Below are 15,845 nucleotides of genomic sequence, written 5' to 3'. Positions count from 1 at the left end.
AGCAAGAGAAGCAAGAGAAGAGACGCTGGAATAGCAACCGGAGCAGGGAAGCGGGATGAATCGCGCAAGAGCTCTACTAACTACCTAAATACCAGTCGTGTCTATTTCTACCGAGTGTCAATGAAGCACACGACATACCTTGTACCAGCACTTGGTTTCTCCGATTCGACCGCCCTGTACAAGCATAAATGATCCCCGGTCGATGCGCCGAAACATTCTCTCTATTCTATACCGCCCCTGAGACAAGACAGGCATGCCACATTCCTATTTGCGCACCTTGGCTGTCGCTGGCGGGCCCGTGTTATTGGCCACACCGCGCTTCCTCTCAATCTCCTCGATCCTCTCCTGCTCAGCCTTGTCCGCCAGTTCCTTCTTGCGCTTTTCGTCCCGCTCAACCTGATCGGGTCTCTTGATGGCAATATCCTTGGGTCGGAAATCGCTAAACAAGTACTTGAAGATTTGTTCCACAATCCAACATCCCACAAAGTCGGCGATCATCAGTGTTGTCAGTGACCACTTGAACTCGCTTGTGAACGGCACCAGGCGTAACTTCTCATTGAGCTCCGGCAAGAACTCGGTGCTTCCCGCAAACGCCACAAACGAACACGCCAGGAGTCCCCAGTACATACCTCGGTTCTCCCGGATGCTTTCCCGGAATGGGCGCCCTTGGTAGTTGATCGCAAAGGTGGACACCTGTTGGATGAGTTGCATGAGATAGACGGCACTGTTGAGTAACGAAGGCTCGAACTCGCCCTCTAGGTCGATCTCCTCAGCCGGCGGGACGATCGAGTAGACCACGTTCGAAAGATAGATGAGCGTTGCGCAGTGGATTGCAAATTGTCCCAGCACTGATCCGAGGATATAGGCATTCAAGATGTTCGGCTGAGGTCGTTCTCGCGACAGAGCTTCCACAGGTTTCGCCCGAGAGATAGAAAGAAAGCAGACCGACATCAACATCCCGCTGATTGTCACCTGGCCATCGCCAAACTTGATGCCTGCCAGGTAGATGACCGACAAACTGTATGCGCTGATCAAACAGTTAAGAGCTAGAATCTTGTACATCTGAATGGTCGCCACAAGCGTGCACCGTCCCTGCCGGATAATGTTGGGGATCGCTATAACGTTTGCCAGCTTGCTCGTAAACGGAGCGGCGACGGAGGCGTCTCCCAATTTGATCGTGGGTGGCTCGCCGTCGTCGAGTTCATTTTCCATCATGCTGGAGGTAAACTTGTCCGCCCAGCTTGCTGCTTTCTGTTGCGCCTCTTGCTGGCGTCGTTGTTGAGGTGTCAAATTGGCGTGCGACTGTTGGATCGCTTGCGCGCCAGGTGACGTGATGGTTTCGACGGTGCCGTTTTCCGCGTCGCCATTCTCCAGATTGATACCTTTCTGCTCGGCAATCCTCTTGATCGCCTTCTCATGGTGGGGGTTGCGCGGACCAGGTGGATAAAGATGCGCAATCCCTGGTGGCACGGGCGGCGGCGGTTGATTGAATCTTTGCATCAGCTGCACCTGCTTTTCATAAATTTCCTTCATTTTGGTAGTTCGGAAGTGTTCGCCGATTTTGTTGAGGGCTTCTTGAGAGCCATTGAGCAGAGCAACCCCAATGTGAGCTTGCTTCAGCGCACCCACGTCATTTGTTCCATCGCCACACATTAAAGTGGTGTAGCCTTGATCTTTGAGTCCGATTAGGATTTCTTCCTTCTGCTTCGGCGACACTCGAGCATAAACCCAGGTATGCCTCAGCAACGACATAAATGCTTTCTGCCCACTGAATTTGCCAAGAGCATAGCCAGTAACGCACAGGTCCTTGGTTTCCAGAATCTTCGGATCCAGATCTGCTGTAGGATCGACAGGGATGATGGTTTCCTCATCAACACTGCGCCAAACAAGTTTGGTACCTGAATCATCGTGCTCTGGAGCATCCAGAATCAAACAGTCTCGGTCGACGATCTCGACTTCTCTGGCAACATGAACGGCAGTAAGTGGGTTATCTCCAGTGATCATCACCACACGGTGGCTGCTTTCATTCAGCATCTGAATTGCCCTGACAGCATCTTCCTTTAGAGGAGTCTGGAGCACCAAGAAACCCGCAAAGTGCAGATCACACTCGACCTCTTCGCGTTTGAGATCGTTGATGCGTTTCTGGCCGATCTCAGCCTCAGTCGAAAGGTATTTGTAGCCGAGAGACAGAACCCGAGCACCATTCCGCGTGAAGTATTTGAAAGTCTCCTCATATTTGGACGGGGTCTCAACCAACATCTTCTGGATGGTTTCCGGAGCGCCCTTGACACCGACAAAGGTCCCTTTCGCCCTCCGTCCAGAATTGGGGTCGGTCATCAACACCGTAGCCACCGAACTCATCCGCTTGAGAGCGGACGAGAATTGAAAACGACGTTTGATTTGGACTATATGCGAAGCACCGGCTGTCGAGAATGGCTTTGCTTTCTTCGATTTAGGTGGAGGCGTGCTGGTCAAAGTGTCATTGTGGCCAAGAGTCCAGTTCAGAGCGTTTAGTGTGGCCTTCTCCATGGGATCGCCAACGATGTCTCCTTCTTCAAGTTTGACCAAGGCGTGAGCGGTCGCCAAAACTAATGTGGTATGAATGCCACAGTCCGGGACTTTGGTAATTGCTGACTGCGCACCGTCTGGTTCTGTTTGGGCACTCTTCTTCCCCAAGCTCAGACCGGCAATACCGTCAACAACAAGATCTTCGCCGGTCAACGTGCCAGTCTTGTCGAAACAGGCGACATCCACGCGTCCGGCGAACGGGATCCGGAAGGGTTCTGTACAGAAGATGGCAAACTTGCTGAGCGCTGCCAGACTAGTATTGACCGCCAGGGACAACTCCATAGGCAACTCTGGCGGTACGACACTTGTAACAATTAGAATGCAGTCGAGGAGGAGCTTGGACCGTTTTCTGTTGTTTTTGACACCTTCTTGCCACACGTACCACGAGGCGGCAAGTGCAAAGATCAGCAAGAAGAGAATGAAGATCAATGCTTCAGCGTTGTTGGCAGAGACACGCTCCGTTGAGTAGATCATGGTTCGCACGAGACTACCTTGGCTCGTCTCAAATCCGGTCTTGAGCACCACAGCCATGGCACCGTTATCAGGCGGCACAGGGACACCGGACCGCAACCGTGGAACAGTTTCCAGAGCATCCTCGCTGGCGGCAGGATGGGTTATCTGAAGGACTTTCGTGCCTCCCCAGAGGAAAGCGTTCTTGTCCAAACCCTCCGGTTCGATCGTTGCGTCTCCGGGACGAAGAAGGATTGACTCTTTGAGGAGCGGGGTACTTTCTCCAGAGAGCATAGCCTCATTCACAATGGCTGTTCCCTCAATAAGAAGCATGTCACAGGCAACTCCGGAATCTTCTTGAGTCCGTCCCACGGATACGAGGTCGCCGGGTAACAGTTTGTCACTCTTGATCTCGACCCACTTGTTGACGCGGTACACCCAGATGTCGTACGGTTTGATGCTCATTCCTCGGAATTCGTTCAATGTTCGTTGTCTCTGCCAGACCACTGTACTTTCGAAAGCCACCAGCATGAACAAGGTAAACAAAGAGTAGTACCAGTAATCGTCGAGCAACCAAAGACCGACGCAGAATACCTGGAAGATGAAGAATGGTGCAACAGCGTGCTCCTTCCACAGCTCCGTGAATGTGGGGACAGGTATGTCAAAGGTATTATCGCCATAATGTGTGTGGGTTGTCTCGATTTCGGCTTCAGAGGTGAGACCCCGCGACAGTTGGAACTCGCGAAGGAGGGGCTTCTTCTCAGCATCGAGGGCGTAAGATAATGGCGCGAATGTTCCCTTCTCTGGGGAATAGAGAAACCGTCTCTTTTGAAATAGGAACGATGTTCTTCCGTCCGGTTCCCTCTCCAATTTACAGATCGCTGATGCTCCCGAGTTGACCACGGGGATGACTTTAATCAGTTGAGAGTCTTCAACCTTTGTGGCCTTGGTCATGGTGAATGCGGTCTTCAGGTGGACACTCCATTTTGTGGAGAGCCAGGTCAAAGACTGAAGGGTGACGATCGTCGCAATGTAAACGAATGTCCATTCTGAACCATCAATGTAATCGTCGTAGAGGTCTTCGTTCAGGTAGAAAGCAAGGAAAATTGGCCACAAGATGGTGAATGGCCACACGTAGGCCTTGAGGAAAACTGGTAAGGGATTGTGAAGGCTTGCCGTCTGAATTTGATCATTGTCCACAAGTTTCGATCTGAAATGCGTCAGAGATAGAGTTGCGACTGAATGGCCGAGCGTGGTCTAGTACATACAATTTTGGCGCCATGGCGAGCATCAGTCAAGAGCTCGACTGTAAGGAAGAATATCGCAGAGAGACTATCTCTCTGGGAGTTGGCGGGGGGAGACCTTGGACACGGTGTCCTCGAGAAAAACGTGGTCGCAGTCAAGAAAGATGCGACCTTTCGAAGGCAAGCCGGAGCCGGCCCTCAATCCGCCACCAGGGGCGTGAGCGGCGAACGGAAATTGTTTGGCTTGTTTGCTGTGTTTGCTGCATTTCTTGGCACCTGAACGTGACTCGGGTCAAGCTCGGTCTAACGAGTAGGTAAAAGCTACTTTGGAACTCATGTGCGACTCCGAACATCACGACGCTGCCCGACATCCACCATCTTCACCATCAAAGCCTCGTCAATCTTCCACCTCCACACCAGCAACGCCGACAACTCAGATCCCTCCTTTTGAGACCCGACGTCCAGTACCGCCCACTACCAGAGCCTCTTTCCGAAAGGCACCCACTCACGCGGCCCCTGAAACCGGAGCGGATCCGATTACATCAACAACCACACCAAGAAGGCGCCGATCATCACTCTCATTATTACAGGTTCTCTCTATTTACGACCTCGAATGCCGATTCCAGAAACAAATCCAGCCCCATAAAGCAGCCACTAGATTTTAAAAGTTTACTTGTAGGTAGTTCTCCAACTAAGCTTTTTTTTCAGCCGCACAACCCCCTACTACGCATTTTCGCAAAAGTTCATTTCTGCCCATTCACCCAAATACGAACCACGACATGGCGAACACCACATAAAAGGTAGACATCATTGCGTGTAATGTAACTCTTTCCAATATCGCCCTCAGCGACGTTTCATCTACGACCATGTCTCGAGTCTCTGCAGACTCTCCTGAAAATGTCCATTAAGCCGAGGCTACTTAGGATGTGGCTTGTATGGAAACCCTGTGCCATTTGGTTAGTGTAGGAAGCTAGCCGCCCGATTACCACCCTCACTTCAGATATATTTTGAAATTCCAGAGAAAATAGAAGATTTATATAGTACTGTAACAAGGCGAGGTGGCTGTGCAGTGCTGGGGTGGTGGTGAACTGGCAGGGCAGAGGTCTGTTAGGTCACATGTCAAACCTAATTAGATCGCTGGGAGCAGGACAGTTTATAGTCGTTGCAGGCGGCCATTCTTTACAGGAAGATAGAGTATTCCAGGATTTTGATGTCGTCTACCTATTCTTGAGGCTTTCATCCGCGCTTTCCTCCTTCTCAATGCCGTCGCCGTGCTAGGCGCTCGCTGCCCTAGCCGCTACCTCTCTGGGGTAGTGTTGGTGATTGTGTTGCCCTGTCAGTGTCAACCAGAAACGCGTTCTCGATTCCCGATCTGCTGGACAGGCGTCTGTGCGTTGTTGCACGTACACGCCGAACCCTGAAGAGCTCCGTTACAGTACTTAGATCCTAGATGACCCTATTAGATCTAACCCTCACCCTAGATAGGCTAGAAGAAAAGAAAGAAATAGGTCTCTATCTATCTATTTACAATATAAGTATGTATATTTACAATATAAATAGTTGACCTTGACTATTTAAATAGTAAATAAGGCCCAAAAGTATTTCAATTATTTAAATAAAACCACACTGCCAGTGATGAGAGCAGGCTGAGCCACTCAGACTGATGTACTGAGGGAAGCGAAGTTGAGCCTGGTCACATGGTGCTTGAGTAAAGCGGCAGACTATGGTTTCGATTGAGTGCCTAGGCCAGGCGCTTCGTCATCGCCGAAGAGAGGAAATTTACCGGCACCCTTGAAAAACACATTCTTGGGGTCGTACTGTTTCTTCAGCGCCAGAACCCTTTCAAAGTTGACGCCAAAGATGTCTTTGGCTGATGCAGAGGCAATGCCTGGGCCATAGAATCAGTACAAGGCACACAAAGACAGACTTGAACTGCAGTGGTACTCACCGTCGTAGTTCCCATATTGTCCAACACCATCTCCCGACCTCCTGGCCTGTTCTGCATCGGTCACTCTGCGAGCCGCATTCCGGGTCCATTCTCTACACGCGGCATCATTCAGTTCTCCAACCCATCTTACGCTGAAAAGAATGTTGTAGTGCTCGCCACGGTTGGCGAAGGACATTGCAGTCTGAGACACTTGGTTGACCACCTTTTGGGAAAAGAACTCGAATAAGATGATGGTCTTGATGGCATCGGGGATCTTGGCGATGAAGTCGAGATAATCGTCCAAGATCTGCTGTGCCAGGTCGGTCGACAATGGCACCGTGAATGCGGTTCCTTTTTGGGTCTTGCGGTCACCGTGAGTCGAGACCGTGTTGAGCATGGCATTGACCTCCTCATATGGCATCTCGCGTGTCTTGTCCACGATTGGTTTGAGATCAAACAATGGGGCATAGTATCGCAGGCCTTCGTCCTTTGTGCCGTTGTAGAAGAGCACCGTCAGAACGGCAGGTTGGCGTGCCGGGGCTGGAGCCCCGATGCCAACCACCATTCCACTCTGACCCTCTGTCGTAGTTACCACGTGATTCGCGAACTCAACCACTTTTGCAAGGCTTGACGTTGGGAACACGAGCAAACCACCCCAGACTGCGTTCTCCTGCTTGTATCCGCGGAAAGTGAAGCTGGTAGCAACTCCGAAACTTTGACCGGCACCTCGCAATGCCCAGAACAAGTCAGAGTTCTCCTTCTCCGACGCCTGCAGGATGCGCCCATCGGCCAAGACAACTTCGGCTTCGAGCAGGTTGTCGATGGTCAACCCATACTTGCCGGTCAGCCATCCGTAGCCGCCACCAAGGGTCAGTCCACCGACTCCCGTGTGGTTCACAGTGCCTCCAACGGTGGCGAGACCGTATTTGGCGGCGGCATGATCGACATCCTCCCAGATGGTGCCTCCCTGTGCCTTGATCGTCTGTCTCTCAGGGTCGACAGTCACCTGGCGCATCTTGGTCAGATCAACCACGAGACCCCCTTCTGTGGACGAAGACCCAGAAGTGGAATGCCCTCCGCCCACAACAGCAACCTCAAGACCCTGGGCTTGGGCATACAGCAGAGCCTTAGAGACATCCTCCGCGCAAGTCGCTTGTACTACGACAGCCTGTGCACGAAACAATCAGTGTCAGTGCTGCCTCGTTCTAGGCGAGGGAGATGCCCTTCACTCACGGCTCGCTTCTCTGCCGCTTCTGACCATCGATGAAGAGATTCGTCATAGCCTTCAGAGTCAGCCGTCAACACTTTCGAGGCCTTCAATGACGCTCTGAAATCCTCGATGGCCGGGGGTGCTGTCCGAACAGAACCCATGTCTGGCAATGTGTGTATGCTGCGTCTAGGCTGGATATGAGAAGTTGATTTGACACTTGCGACCTTTGTCACCCGCCTCACATCTTTGCGGTTAAATCGACGTCCTTATACGGCTGACACTTTCTACCTGCTCTTCGACGCGATAGTCGTCGAGGCGCTTGGGGAACGAGACTTGATGTGTGCTGATTCATGCACACCTCGGCGGTCGAACAGCTAGGCGTAGAATGAGCTTCTGGCAAATACCTCCGACACGGCGTGGGTGTGATCGGACCCGGGGTTCGTGTGGTGGCTTGCATAATCCCCACAAAGCTTCTGTTCCAATCACCTCCGAACCACCCAGGGTCCCTTGTTTCAAGGCTTTCTCCGCGAGTCGGGTAACGCACCCCGCAGAAGCCTTGGGGCTCCTTGCTGGGGCACCCCTGGCCCTTTCCATTTCTGTAGCCCGCTGGCCCACCTTTACTAGAAGCTGGACCACGGCCCAGTCTTTGCATCAGAACAAAGCCTGCGCAACTATAAGAACTTGGAACCCAGGACATCCAATATTGAGCACTGCACGTAGACTCAAGCTGTACGGAGACTATCCTCACTGTGTCAATATGGCTCAGCCAAACGAGAAGACCAGTGACATTCTCTATGAGGTAGCAGGCGCCCCCAACCTCGACCACATTGAAAATCTGGAAAAGATCGACACACTTCACAACGACGAGGCTCTCGTTGTCCTCGGCCAGTATCAAGGTGACACGTCTTGGTCACCGCAAGAAGAAAAGCGTGTCTTGAGGAAGATTGACAAACGATTGCTTCCCATCCTTGTGGTAACATTTGGAATGACGTTCTACGACAAGGTCTTGCTTGCTCACGCGGTAAGTCGATGGAATATTCCCAACTTCACTTGGCCCTTCACAGTGATTGACGAGAAACACCCAAGGCAATCTTCGGCTTGAGGACCGACCTCGAGCTCACCATTGGGAATCGCTATTCCTTCTCTGCTTCAATCTTCTACCTCGGTTACATTTGCGGCAGCTATCCAGCCGTTCTACTGGCACAACGATATCCCATCCACCGTGTGATCTTCTGCATCACGTTTGTATGGGGTCTCTGTGTCACTTCCGCGGCTGGCTGTGTTAGTTACAGAGGCCTTTACGCCCAGAGGTTCTTCTTAGGAGTCCTTGAGTCCGGGATATCGCCAATTTGGATGATGGTTGTCGGTGGATGGTACAATAAAGCAGAGCAAACCCTACGCATGGGGTAGATTGATCCTCTCTGGTTATCTTTTTTTATTTGCTAACCTATTCGTCAGTGTGTGGTATTCGGCAGCTGCCATGATTTCGATGATTGCTCCCTTGATCAATTACGGACTTGGACATATTAAAGGCGCGCTGGCCCCGTGGCGATATATGTTCATCGTAGCAGGTGTCATAACCTCACTCTGGGCATTTGTGATCCTCTTCGTGATGGAGTCGGACCCGATCCACGCGAAAAGTCTGAACGAGAGAGAGAAATTTATTGCCGTGTCTCGCCTCAGAGAAAACAATGCCGGCGTTCGAAATACTCACTTCAAAGCCTCGCAGCTGTGGGAATTGCTTACGAGCGCTCACTTCTGGCTAATCGTCAGCATGAGTCTGACAATAAATGTGTCTAATGCGGTGCCAACAACGTTCAATCCAATCATCATCGCATCCATGGGGTTCAGCGGATTCAACGCGCTCCTACTCACCATTCCGGTTGGAGCTTCGGGCGTCATCTTCACGATCGGTACAGCCTGGCTCATGCAAAAATTCTCGCAAAAAAATTGGCGATCGTTCACCGTCTGTTTTGAGGTACTCGTGATTTTGTTGGTTTGCGTGTTGTTTTGGCAATGCCCCGAGATGCCCGTCGGTGGCAAGCTGGTCTTGATCTACCTTTTGTCTGTCTATCCTGCGGCATATGCAATTATGATGAATCTTGCCGTCGCAAACACTGCCGGATACACCAAGAGAGCTTTAACCTCGTCTGGGATGTTCGTCGGATACTGTCTTGGTAAGCCTCCCCTGATCTGCTGTTCACAAAGCCATTCTTCTACTCAGACACTAACATGGTCTTCCCAGGAAATCTCATTGGGCCGTTCACCTTCCTCCAATCTGAGACACCGCGATACCCCACTGGCTGGGCGGTTACCACTGCGATGAGTGCCGTATGTGCAGTACTTGTAGTGGTTTACAGGTTTGTCTGCAGCACGGAGAACAGTCGTCGTGACAAGGCGGGTACCACCGAGGCTTTTGAGCATGCTTATGAGGATGATTTGACCGACCGAAAGAACAAGCAGTTCAGGTACATCTACTAAATCCGACGGGCCAGGCCCAGGTTCTGAAGGAATCTTTCAAGTGCCACCTCAGGTAGCACGTGGTAGTTACAACTTACAATGCATTCCATCTCCGTCTCGTGAATATCAAAATAGGTTGAGGCCTACAGCTTCGTCGGTGCCCTTCCACATCTTGAAAGGGACTTGAAACTTTTAATTTAATACGATCTATAATCATTGGCAACCTGAACTATCCTATTCCTCCAATAACGTGGGACCGCGCTTCTTCACCCTTTTTCGATAACTGTATATTCATTCAGACTTGGATGCTGATGTTTTGGCAAATACGATTGCGTTCAGATTGTCCTCTAGCTCGAGAACTTCAATGCGAAGATCATGTGAGTTGCACTTTCTGTCGGAAGACCTCTGATTGTGGGATTTTCTCAGACGAGATTGAAAGTAGTGTGCTTCATCCCAACCCCCGGCGGATATGGCAGCAGCCGTTCCCTGACCGATGGAATCAAGGCTTTGAATTCCTCTGTCTTCCACATGTCATAGTGCTGTTGCCTGGAAGTCCAGCCCACGACAGCCACACATAGATCTGCTTTCCCACTGGGGCTCTCACTAGAAGCGACTTCGGGAAATGTGTCAGGCCTGCTCAAGCAGTAAAATCTCGGCTGGACGTCGGTGGCTACATCTTGAGTGACGCATCGCTTCATCCGCTGGACAGCCACCAAATCTGTTGCTCTCTCCTGTTCGGTGCTATTACCCTTGAACGTCAAAGTGGTAACATCGATACACGGGGTGGCCTGCAATCCTCCCACTTCCGATAAAGAGGGTTGCAGAACTGTCCTGATCTTGACCATCTCCGGAGATCTCTTCGTCAGGGACGCCAGGCCCTCAACATTCATCGTAGCATTGTCGATGGACCATTCTGTCTCGTGAGATCAACAGGTGGCTCTTTCACCGGACTGGGCTAATCACCAGTATGTACGTACCAGTGATCCATATCATGGCATTGATGTCCTCTTCGGTCCTGCCCCAACCCGACAATACATATCCATCTTGACCCTTCACGGCCTGGAACACTTTCAACAATTCCTGACCTCGTTCGTTGCTCGGATCTTCTGGTTTGACATCGTCCGACACCACAAAGAACACAAACTCGGTTGTGGCATGTTGCATTGTCACTGCTGTCGCTGTGGCAGACTGTCGAGCTGTTCTCGTAGCCAGCGATGATGGTAGTTCTAGTATCGAGATGCTGTGACAACCAAAGTTTCCCCCGGTTGGTAACGAATTTTTTCAACGGGATTAGTATGTTACACCTGGGCCCAGATTCTCAGCTCTGCAGACCAACGGGACTTCCATGTATCGTATCCATCAAACGTGCTGCTACGGCACCTACACAGCAATTTCGCCAAATATTCAGAAGTGCGAAATCGGCTGCCGTCAAAGTCCTGTTCGTGAAAACCTCTCGCCAGGGTTCCTACCGGGGTTTGTGACTACCCATTTAGTGTCTCCACATCACCGTAGATATTCGAGGAGTCTGGGAAGAGCGGTAGTTTGCTCCGGACTCGCGTTTGTGCCCTGGCGCTCGGAGGTTCGGGTGGTGGTGGTGGTTGTCCGGCGGCGCTAACGCTTACCGTTAGCCCAGCGTTGGAGAAATTTCCCTCGGGTTCATGGGGTCTGGTTGTCTGGGTCACTTGATGAACAGCGGTCTAGCTCATTGTGGAAGCATTTCTAGGGTTGGCGTCGATTGATCTCCACGTGGCTGTAATACGACGATAGTACATCTATAGGTTCATACAGCTCGAACCCAGCTATCTCTGCAGTGCCATTGCAAACAAACGGCTGCGGAAAAACATGGCTGATCAGGTAGTGTACGTCGATCCCAGGACCCCCTCGGCGGTTCCCCACGCCCACTGTGTAACTTGTAGATTGGCTAGGACTGACTCTTGTCAAGCATCGTCACCGGTGCTGGAAATGGCATTGGATTGGCCATGGTCAAGCAGCTGGTGGCGTCTCAGAAGGTCTCTCACGTGGTAGCCGTGGACCTCAACGTGGAAAACCTGGAGAAGTTGCGTCAAGACCATGCACAGAAACTCTTCCTTGTGTCTGGAGATGTGTCGCAAAGTTCGACCAGTGCGCTAGCAGTCCAGACCGCACTCGACAAAGCCGGTCGGATCAACACCTTGATATTGAATGCGGCCATTGTGAAGCCTATAGGGCCTTTCCCGCAGCTTGCTCTTGCCGACTGGAAAAAGGCATTTGATGTGAACTTCTTTGCCTTGATCGATATGGTGCGTGGTGGTGGACCGGATGTTCCTTCACCCCAAAGTCGCTGATGGAGATCGGGCATTTTAGATCCAACACGCCTGGCCCTATTTGCTGAAAACCGAAGGAAACGTCCTCCTAACCTCGACCAGGGTGTGCCTGAAACCGACCGAATCATGGACGTGTTATGCTTGCACAAAGTCAGTGTTGAATTACCTCTGCTCCTGTCTTCCCCTGGAAGAACCTCGCATTAAGGTGCTGGCCATTTCGCCTGGCGCCGTGGACACCAATTCCATGGCTGGGGCACGCAACGACGGTAAGAATCCTCCCGCATGCTCTGCCAACACTTGAAGTCACTGAGAAGTGGGGGGCAGCGAATTTGTCTCCAGCAATGCAGAAATTCCTCGACGAGATACACGCAGGTGGGAAATTGCTAAGGCCGGAACAGCCAGCTTCGGCGTTTGTCAGGATCGTCGAGACTGGTATCCCTCAAGAACTGACGGGAAGCACGATCAATTGGGACAAGGTTCCTGGTGCAATGCTATCGTAGAGGATCGCCCACAAGCTGCTCAGTGGATTTGGGCATCAGTGAAACCGGTGTGGCCGCCAGCGATGGACACACTTGTTCCTGTACCTGGCTTGGGGTACATTAGTTGGTACCTCGTACTCCATAGGCTTTCTCAAGCACCTGGAACCCCGCGGGTTGCGGGGCTCCAACCCCAAGTCGCCCTTGTCCCCCCACGATTTACGCCTAAGAAGGGCACTAGGCTACATGTATCTAGGTTAGTGGCGCGGCCAGTGAGGCTTGTAGACCCGGGGCTCCGGGCTAGGATTCGCAGGATGCTGAGCCTTCAGAAAAATTGTCCGTTGAGTGCCCTCGGTCTGGTAGGCGATTGGATCGGCTTAGTTGACAATTATAGAGGTCCCTAGGGAAGGAACATCCACCTCTTCGTCCCGGTTATTAGCGGTCATCCATCGACCGCTTCGTGCCTTCAAAATTCATCCCCAATCCCTCTTCCACCAGGATCTGGCTCAACATCCGCATCCTGAGAGGTATCATGCATTCGTGTCCGGTCTGCTTCAAGACTTTCTCCCGCAAGTATGCGCCGATCTCGGTCGAATCATCTGGCCCTTCTAACGAGCACCTAAGGGACAGCTACAACCGTCATGTGAAGGTACATGAGGCAGGTCGAAGTGTGAGGAAGTGGTCCTGCGAACGTTGTCAACGGTACTCTGATCTGAATCTGAGATGGGTCGCCATCCTACTTACTGGTGCAAGATCCAAGATCAAGTGTTCCGGCGATCGACCAAAATGCACCGCCTGTCTTCGCAGTTCCGCCTGCTGCACATATCCAGCAGGCTCGGTTCCCGACCGCGACGCGAAAGGTCCGGCACCCAGGTCAAGATTGACCCCCTCGAGAAGTGCGATGCAATCTGCTTCAGCAGCGGAATTATGGGAGACTTCCATTGCGCAGGTCATGCCAAATCCACCAGGCTTCACACCCCAATCGTTGAATTGGGCATCTGGCACACGTCAGCTGACCTCCGACCCATCCCCCCAGCACACGGCAGATCCCTTTGGAAATCTCGGTGTTCCCGGAGTCTTTTCTGACGATGTGTTCAATTCCTGCGAGGAGCATGACCTCGATTGGATCTTTCAAAACATCACCGAAGACGACGAGATGAATTTCAACGGTGTAACAGCAGATCGATCCGTTCATGAGTGCTTCGATCCTGCTCTGAAGTTTGGAGAAACGCCTCTGAACGCCCAGCAGCCCGCGTCAACTTACCAAGAGAACGACGCCAACAAGGAAAGCTGGCTATTGGACGGTGCAACACCCCCTGAACGTCCGTTGGCGTTTCCTAGGCTGGGAGGAGAGCGTGTCGACCAACTATCCCTAGGCTCTCACTGTCAACTCGAACGCCTGACCGAGGCCGATCGTAAACAAGTCCAGCAGTTTATCAAGTTATCCCTCGAACGGCCTCTATGGAAATCGATCACAATGGAATGCTTTCCCTCCAAGGAGAAACTCGATCATTGTATCGACCTATTCTTCATCAATTGGCGTCCGGTATGTCGATGACCGCGAGTCTTTACTGTTCGATTGACTTTTTCATTTCTCAAGGCTGTCAACTTTATTCACCGTCCCACCTTCAATCCCAATAGCACCCCCGAGATTCTTGTGCTTGCGATAGCAAGTATTGGCGCCCGATTTACGAGATTGAGTGGCGCAGCACAATTCGCCACTACTCTCGCCGAGGTCGTTCGCCGCCTGTCACTATCAGCGGTACGTCCGCACACTTCCTCGGCTTCATCATCTCTAACTTTCTTCTCAAGGTCGAGCGTGACCCTGATATTACTAAGACGGAACCATATCTAACAGCCCAGCTGTTGCTGGGGGTGTACGGCTATTGCAGTGGTGATAAAACCCTCTTCAACTATAGTGAGTCGCTCCGAAGTTCTCTAGTCCGACACGCCAGGAATATCGGGCTCTTCTCCCCACACAGGGCAACGCGGCCCATCGAAAACAATACACAAGCTCAATGGGCTGCATGGATTAATGCCGAGCGACGCAAACGGCTTGGCTGGGCAATATATGTGCGTTCCCATGGCCCATTACCCACACAGTGGTCAAGGCTAAAAGTGATGAACAGGAATTCGACGCTTCCGTTTCATTCCTTCACAATCGACGGCCAACGATGAGTGTAGGTGATATCCTCCTGAGCCTGCCTGAAGATGCAGCTCGCTGGGAGGCTACCTCCGCCCATGCCTGGATGGCCCTTGTGCCGCAGCGGTCGACCTTGGATGATGCAATCAATTTTCGCATAGCTGCGCGTAGCTGCTTTGACACAAAGCTTGCCATCACCATCGAGCTCCAGGATCCTCAGCATCTTCATTTGATTGTAATCACGTTGGCTCGATTCCTCTGGTCAGTCAAGGAGCTTCAAGCTTCCCCTCTCATGGATGTCGTGCCCGAACAATGGCCGCTTGTGGCACATAAAATCAATCTCCTGCACGCATTAGACCACTACTCGGTGCCACTGAGCACCCTCCGAGGTATAAGCGATGACAAAGAGCTGGCTCGGCAAGTTGAACGTACGTCAATCATTCATATATGTCACCTTTACGGCGCAAACGATCTCATGGACTGGCTTCCCGCCCTACTACGGACCTCAGGGTTAAACAAAGCAGCTAAGGAGCGGATGAAAATTTGGGGCGAAGAAGACCCTGTCAGGCTGCGGAAAGTCGCATATCATAGTGCTCAAGTCATGGCGATCAGTCGCGACTTCCCCTTCAATGGCCCGTACGAACCATTTCATGTTTTTTACGCAGGCGCGGCACTCTGGTGCGTAGCGTCATTACTGGCCGAGCCACAGGAAGACGAAGTGCATCACGACGATCAGCGGCCGATATTTCTAGACCGCCATGCCACAGCTGGAGATGTCCATCACCTGAGAATGCTGAAATGGATTCAAGAAGGAGGGAATAACGCTGTGGTCGGCATCTATGGAGTCCCTGTGCTTGGCAGTCGGTCAAGCCGGATGCAAGCGCTGGAAGAAACTATACGAATTCTTCAAAACATGCGAAGCTGGGACCTGTCCACGGCCTTTGTCAATGTTTTACGGCAACTACTCAATGCAGAATCAGCATATGAGTAAACAGCTCGTCATCGGCAACCGGACCACCCTGCAGACGCAACATGGATGAGGCTTGCATGATCAGGACATCCCG

General features: G+C 51.8%; 6 protein-coding genes across 6 annotated transcripts; 3 read left to right on the top strand and 3 right to left on the bottom strand.

Moving 5' to 3' along the window:
• Positions 1–264: 264 nt before the first annotated feature.
• Positions 265–4,300, bottom strand: Z519_12175 (uncharacterized protein; the record flags this gene model as incomplete). The annotated part of the gene is made up of 2 exons (XM_016769882.1): positions 265–4,228; positions 4,287–4,300. The coding sequence occupies 2 exons, from the start codon at positions 4,298–4,300 to the stop codon at positions 265–267; spliced, it is 3,978 nt and encodes a 1,325-aa protein (XP_016613941.1).
• Positions 4,301–5,983: 1,683 nt separating this feature from the next.
• On the bottom strand, positions 5,984–7,560 carry Z519_12174 (uncharacterized protein; the record flags this gene model as incomplete). The annotated part of the gene is made up of 3 exons (XM_016769881.1): positions 5,984–6,150; positions 6,211–7,357; positions 7,423–7,560. 3 exons carry the CDS (start codon positions 7,558–7,560, stop codon positions 5,984–5,986), a joined length of 1,452 nt encoding a protein of 483 aa, XP_016613940.1.
• A 596-nt stretch (positions 7,561–8,156) lies between these two features.
• On the top strand, positions 8,157–9,880 carry Z519_12173 (uncharacterized protein; the record flags this gene model as incomplete). The annotated part of the gene is made up of 4 exons (XM_016769880.1): positions 8,157–8,420; positions 8,486–8,805; positions 8,858–9,576; positions 9,645–9,880. The coding sequence occupies 4 exons, from the start codon at positions 8,157–8,159 to the stop codon at positions 9,878–9,880; spliced, it is 1,539 nt and encodes a 512-aa protein (XP_016613939.1).
• Positions 9,881–10,281: 401 nt separating this feature from the next.
• Z519_12172 (uncharacterized protein) lies at positions 10,282–11,023 on the bottom strand (the record flags this gene model as incomplete). The annotated part of the gene is made up of 2 exons (XM_016769879.1): positions 10,282–10,772; positions 10,837–11,023. 2 exons carry the CDS (start codon positions 11,021–11,023, stop codon positions 10,282–10,284), a joined length of 678 nt encoding a protein of 225 aa, XP_016613938.1.
• A 678-nt stretch (positions 11,024–11,701) lies between these two features.
• Z519_12171 (uncharacterized protein) lies at positions 11,702–12,662 on the top strand (the record flags this gene model as incomplete). The annotated part of the gene is made up of 4 exons (XM_016769878.1): positions 11,702–11,718; positions 11,802–12,138; positions 12,203–12,428; positions 12,487–12,662. The coding sequence occupies 4 exons, from the start codon at positions 11,702–11,704 to the stop codon at positions 12,660–12,662; spliced, it is 756 nt and encodes a 251-aa protein (XP_016613937.1).
• Positions 12,663–13,539: 877 nt separating this feature from the next.
• Positions 13,540–15,772, top strand: Z519_12170 (uncharacterized protein; the record flags this gene model as incomplete). Its single annotated transcript, XM_016769877.1, has 4 exons — positions 13,540–14,184; positions 14,239–14,400; positions 14,451–14,711; positions 14,768–15,772. 4 exons carry the CDS (start codon positions 13,540–13,542, stop codon positions 15,770–15,772), a joined length of 2,073 nt encoding a protein of 690 aa, XP_016613936.1.
• Between the last annotated feature and the right edge of the window lie 73 nt (positions 15,773–15,845).

This window comes from Cladophialophora bantiana (assembly GCF_000835475.1).
Source record: "Cladophialophora bantiana CBS 173.52 unplaced genomic scaffold supercont1.26, whole genome shotgun sequence".
NCBI classification, from domain to species: domain Eukaryota; kingdom Fungi; phylum Ascomycota; class Eurotiomycetes; order Chaetothyriales; family Herpotrichiellaceae; genus Cladophialophora; species Cladophialophora bantiana.
Note: the sequence above shows the minus strand (reverse complement) of the source record. Positions and strands in the feature narration are given on the sequence as shown.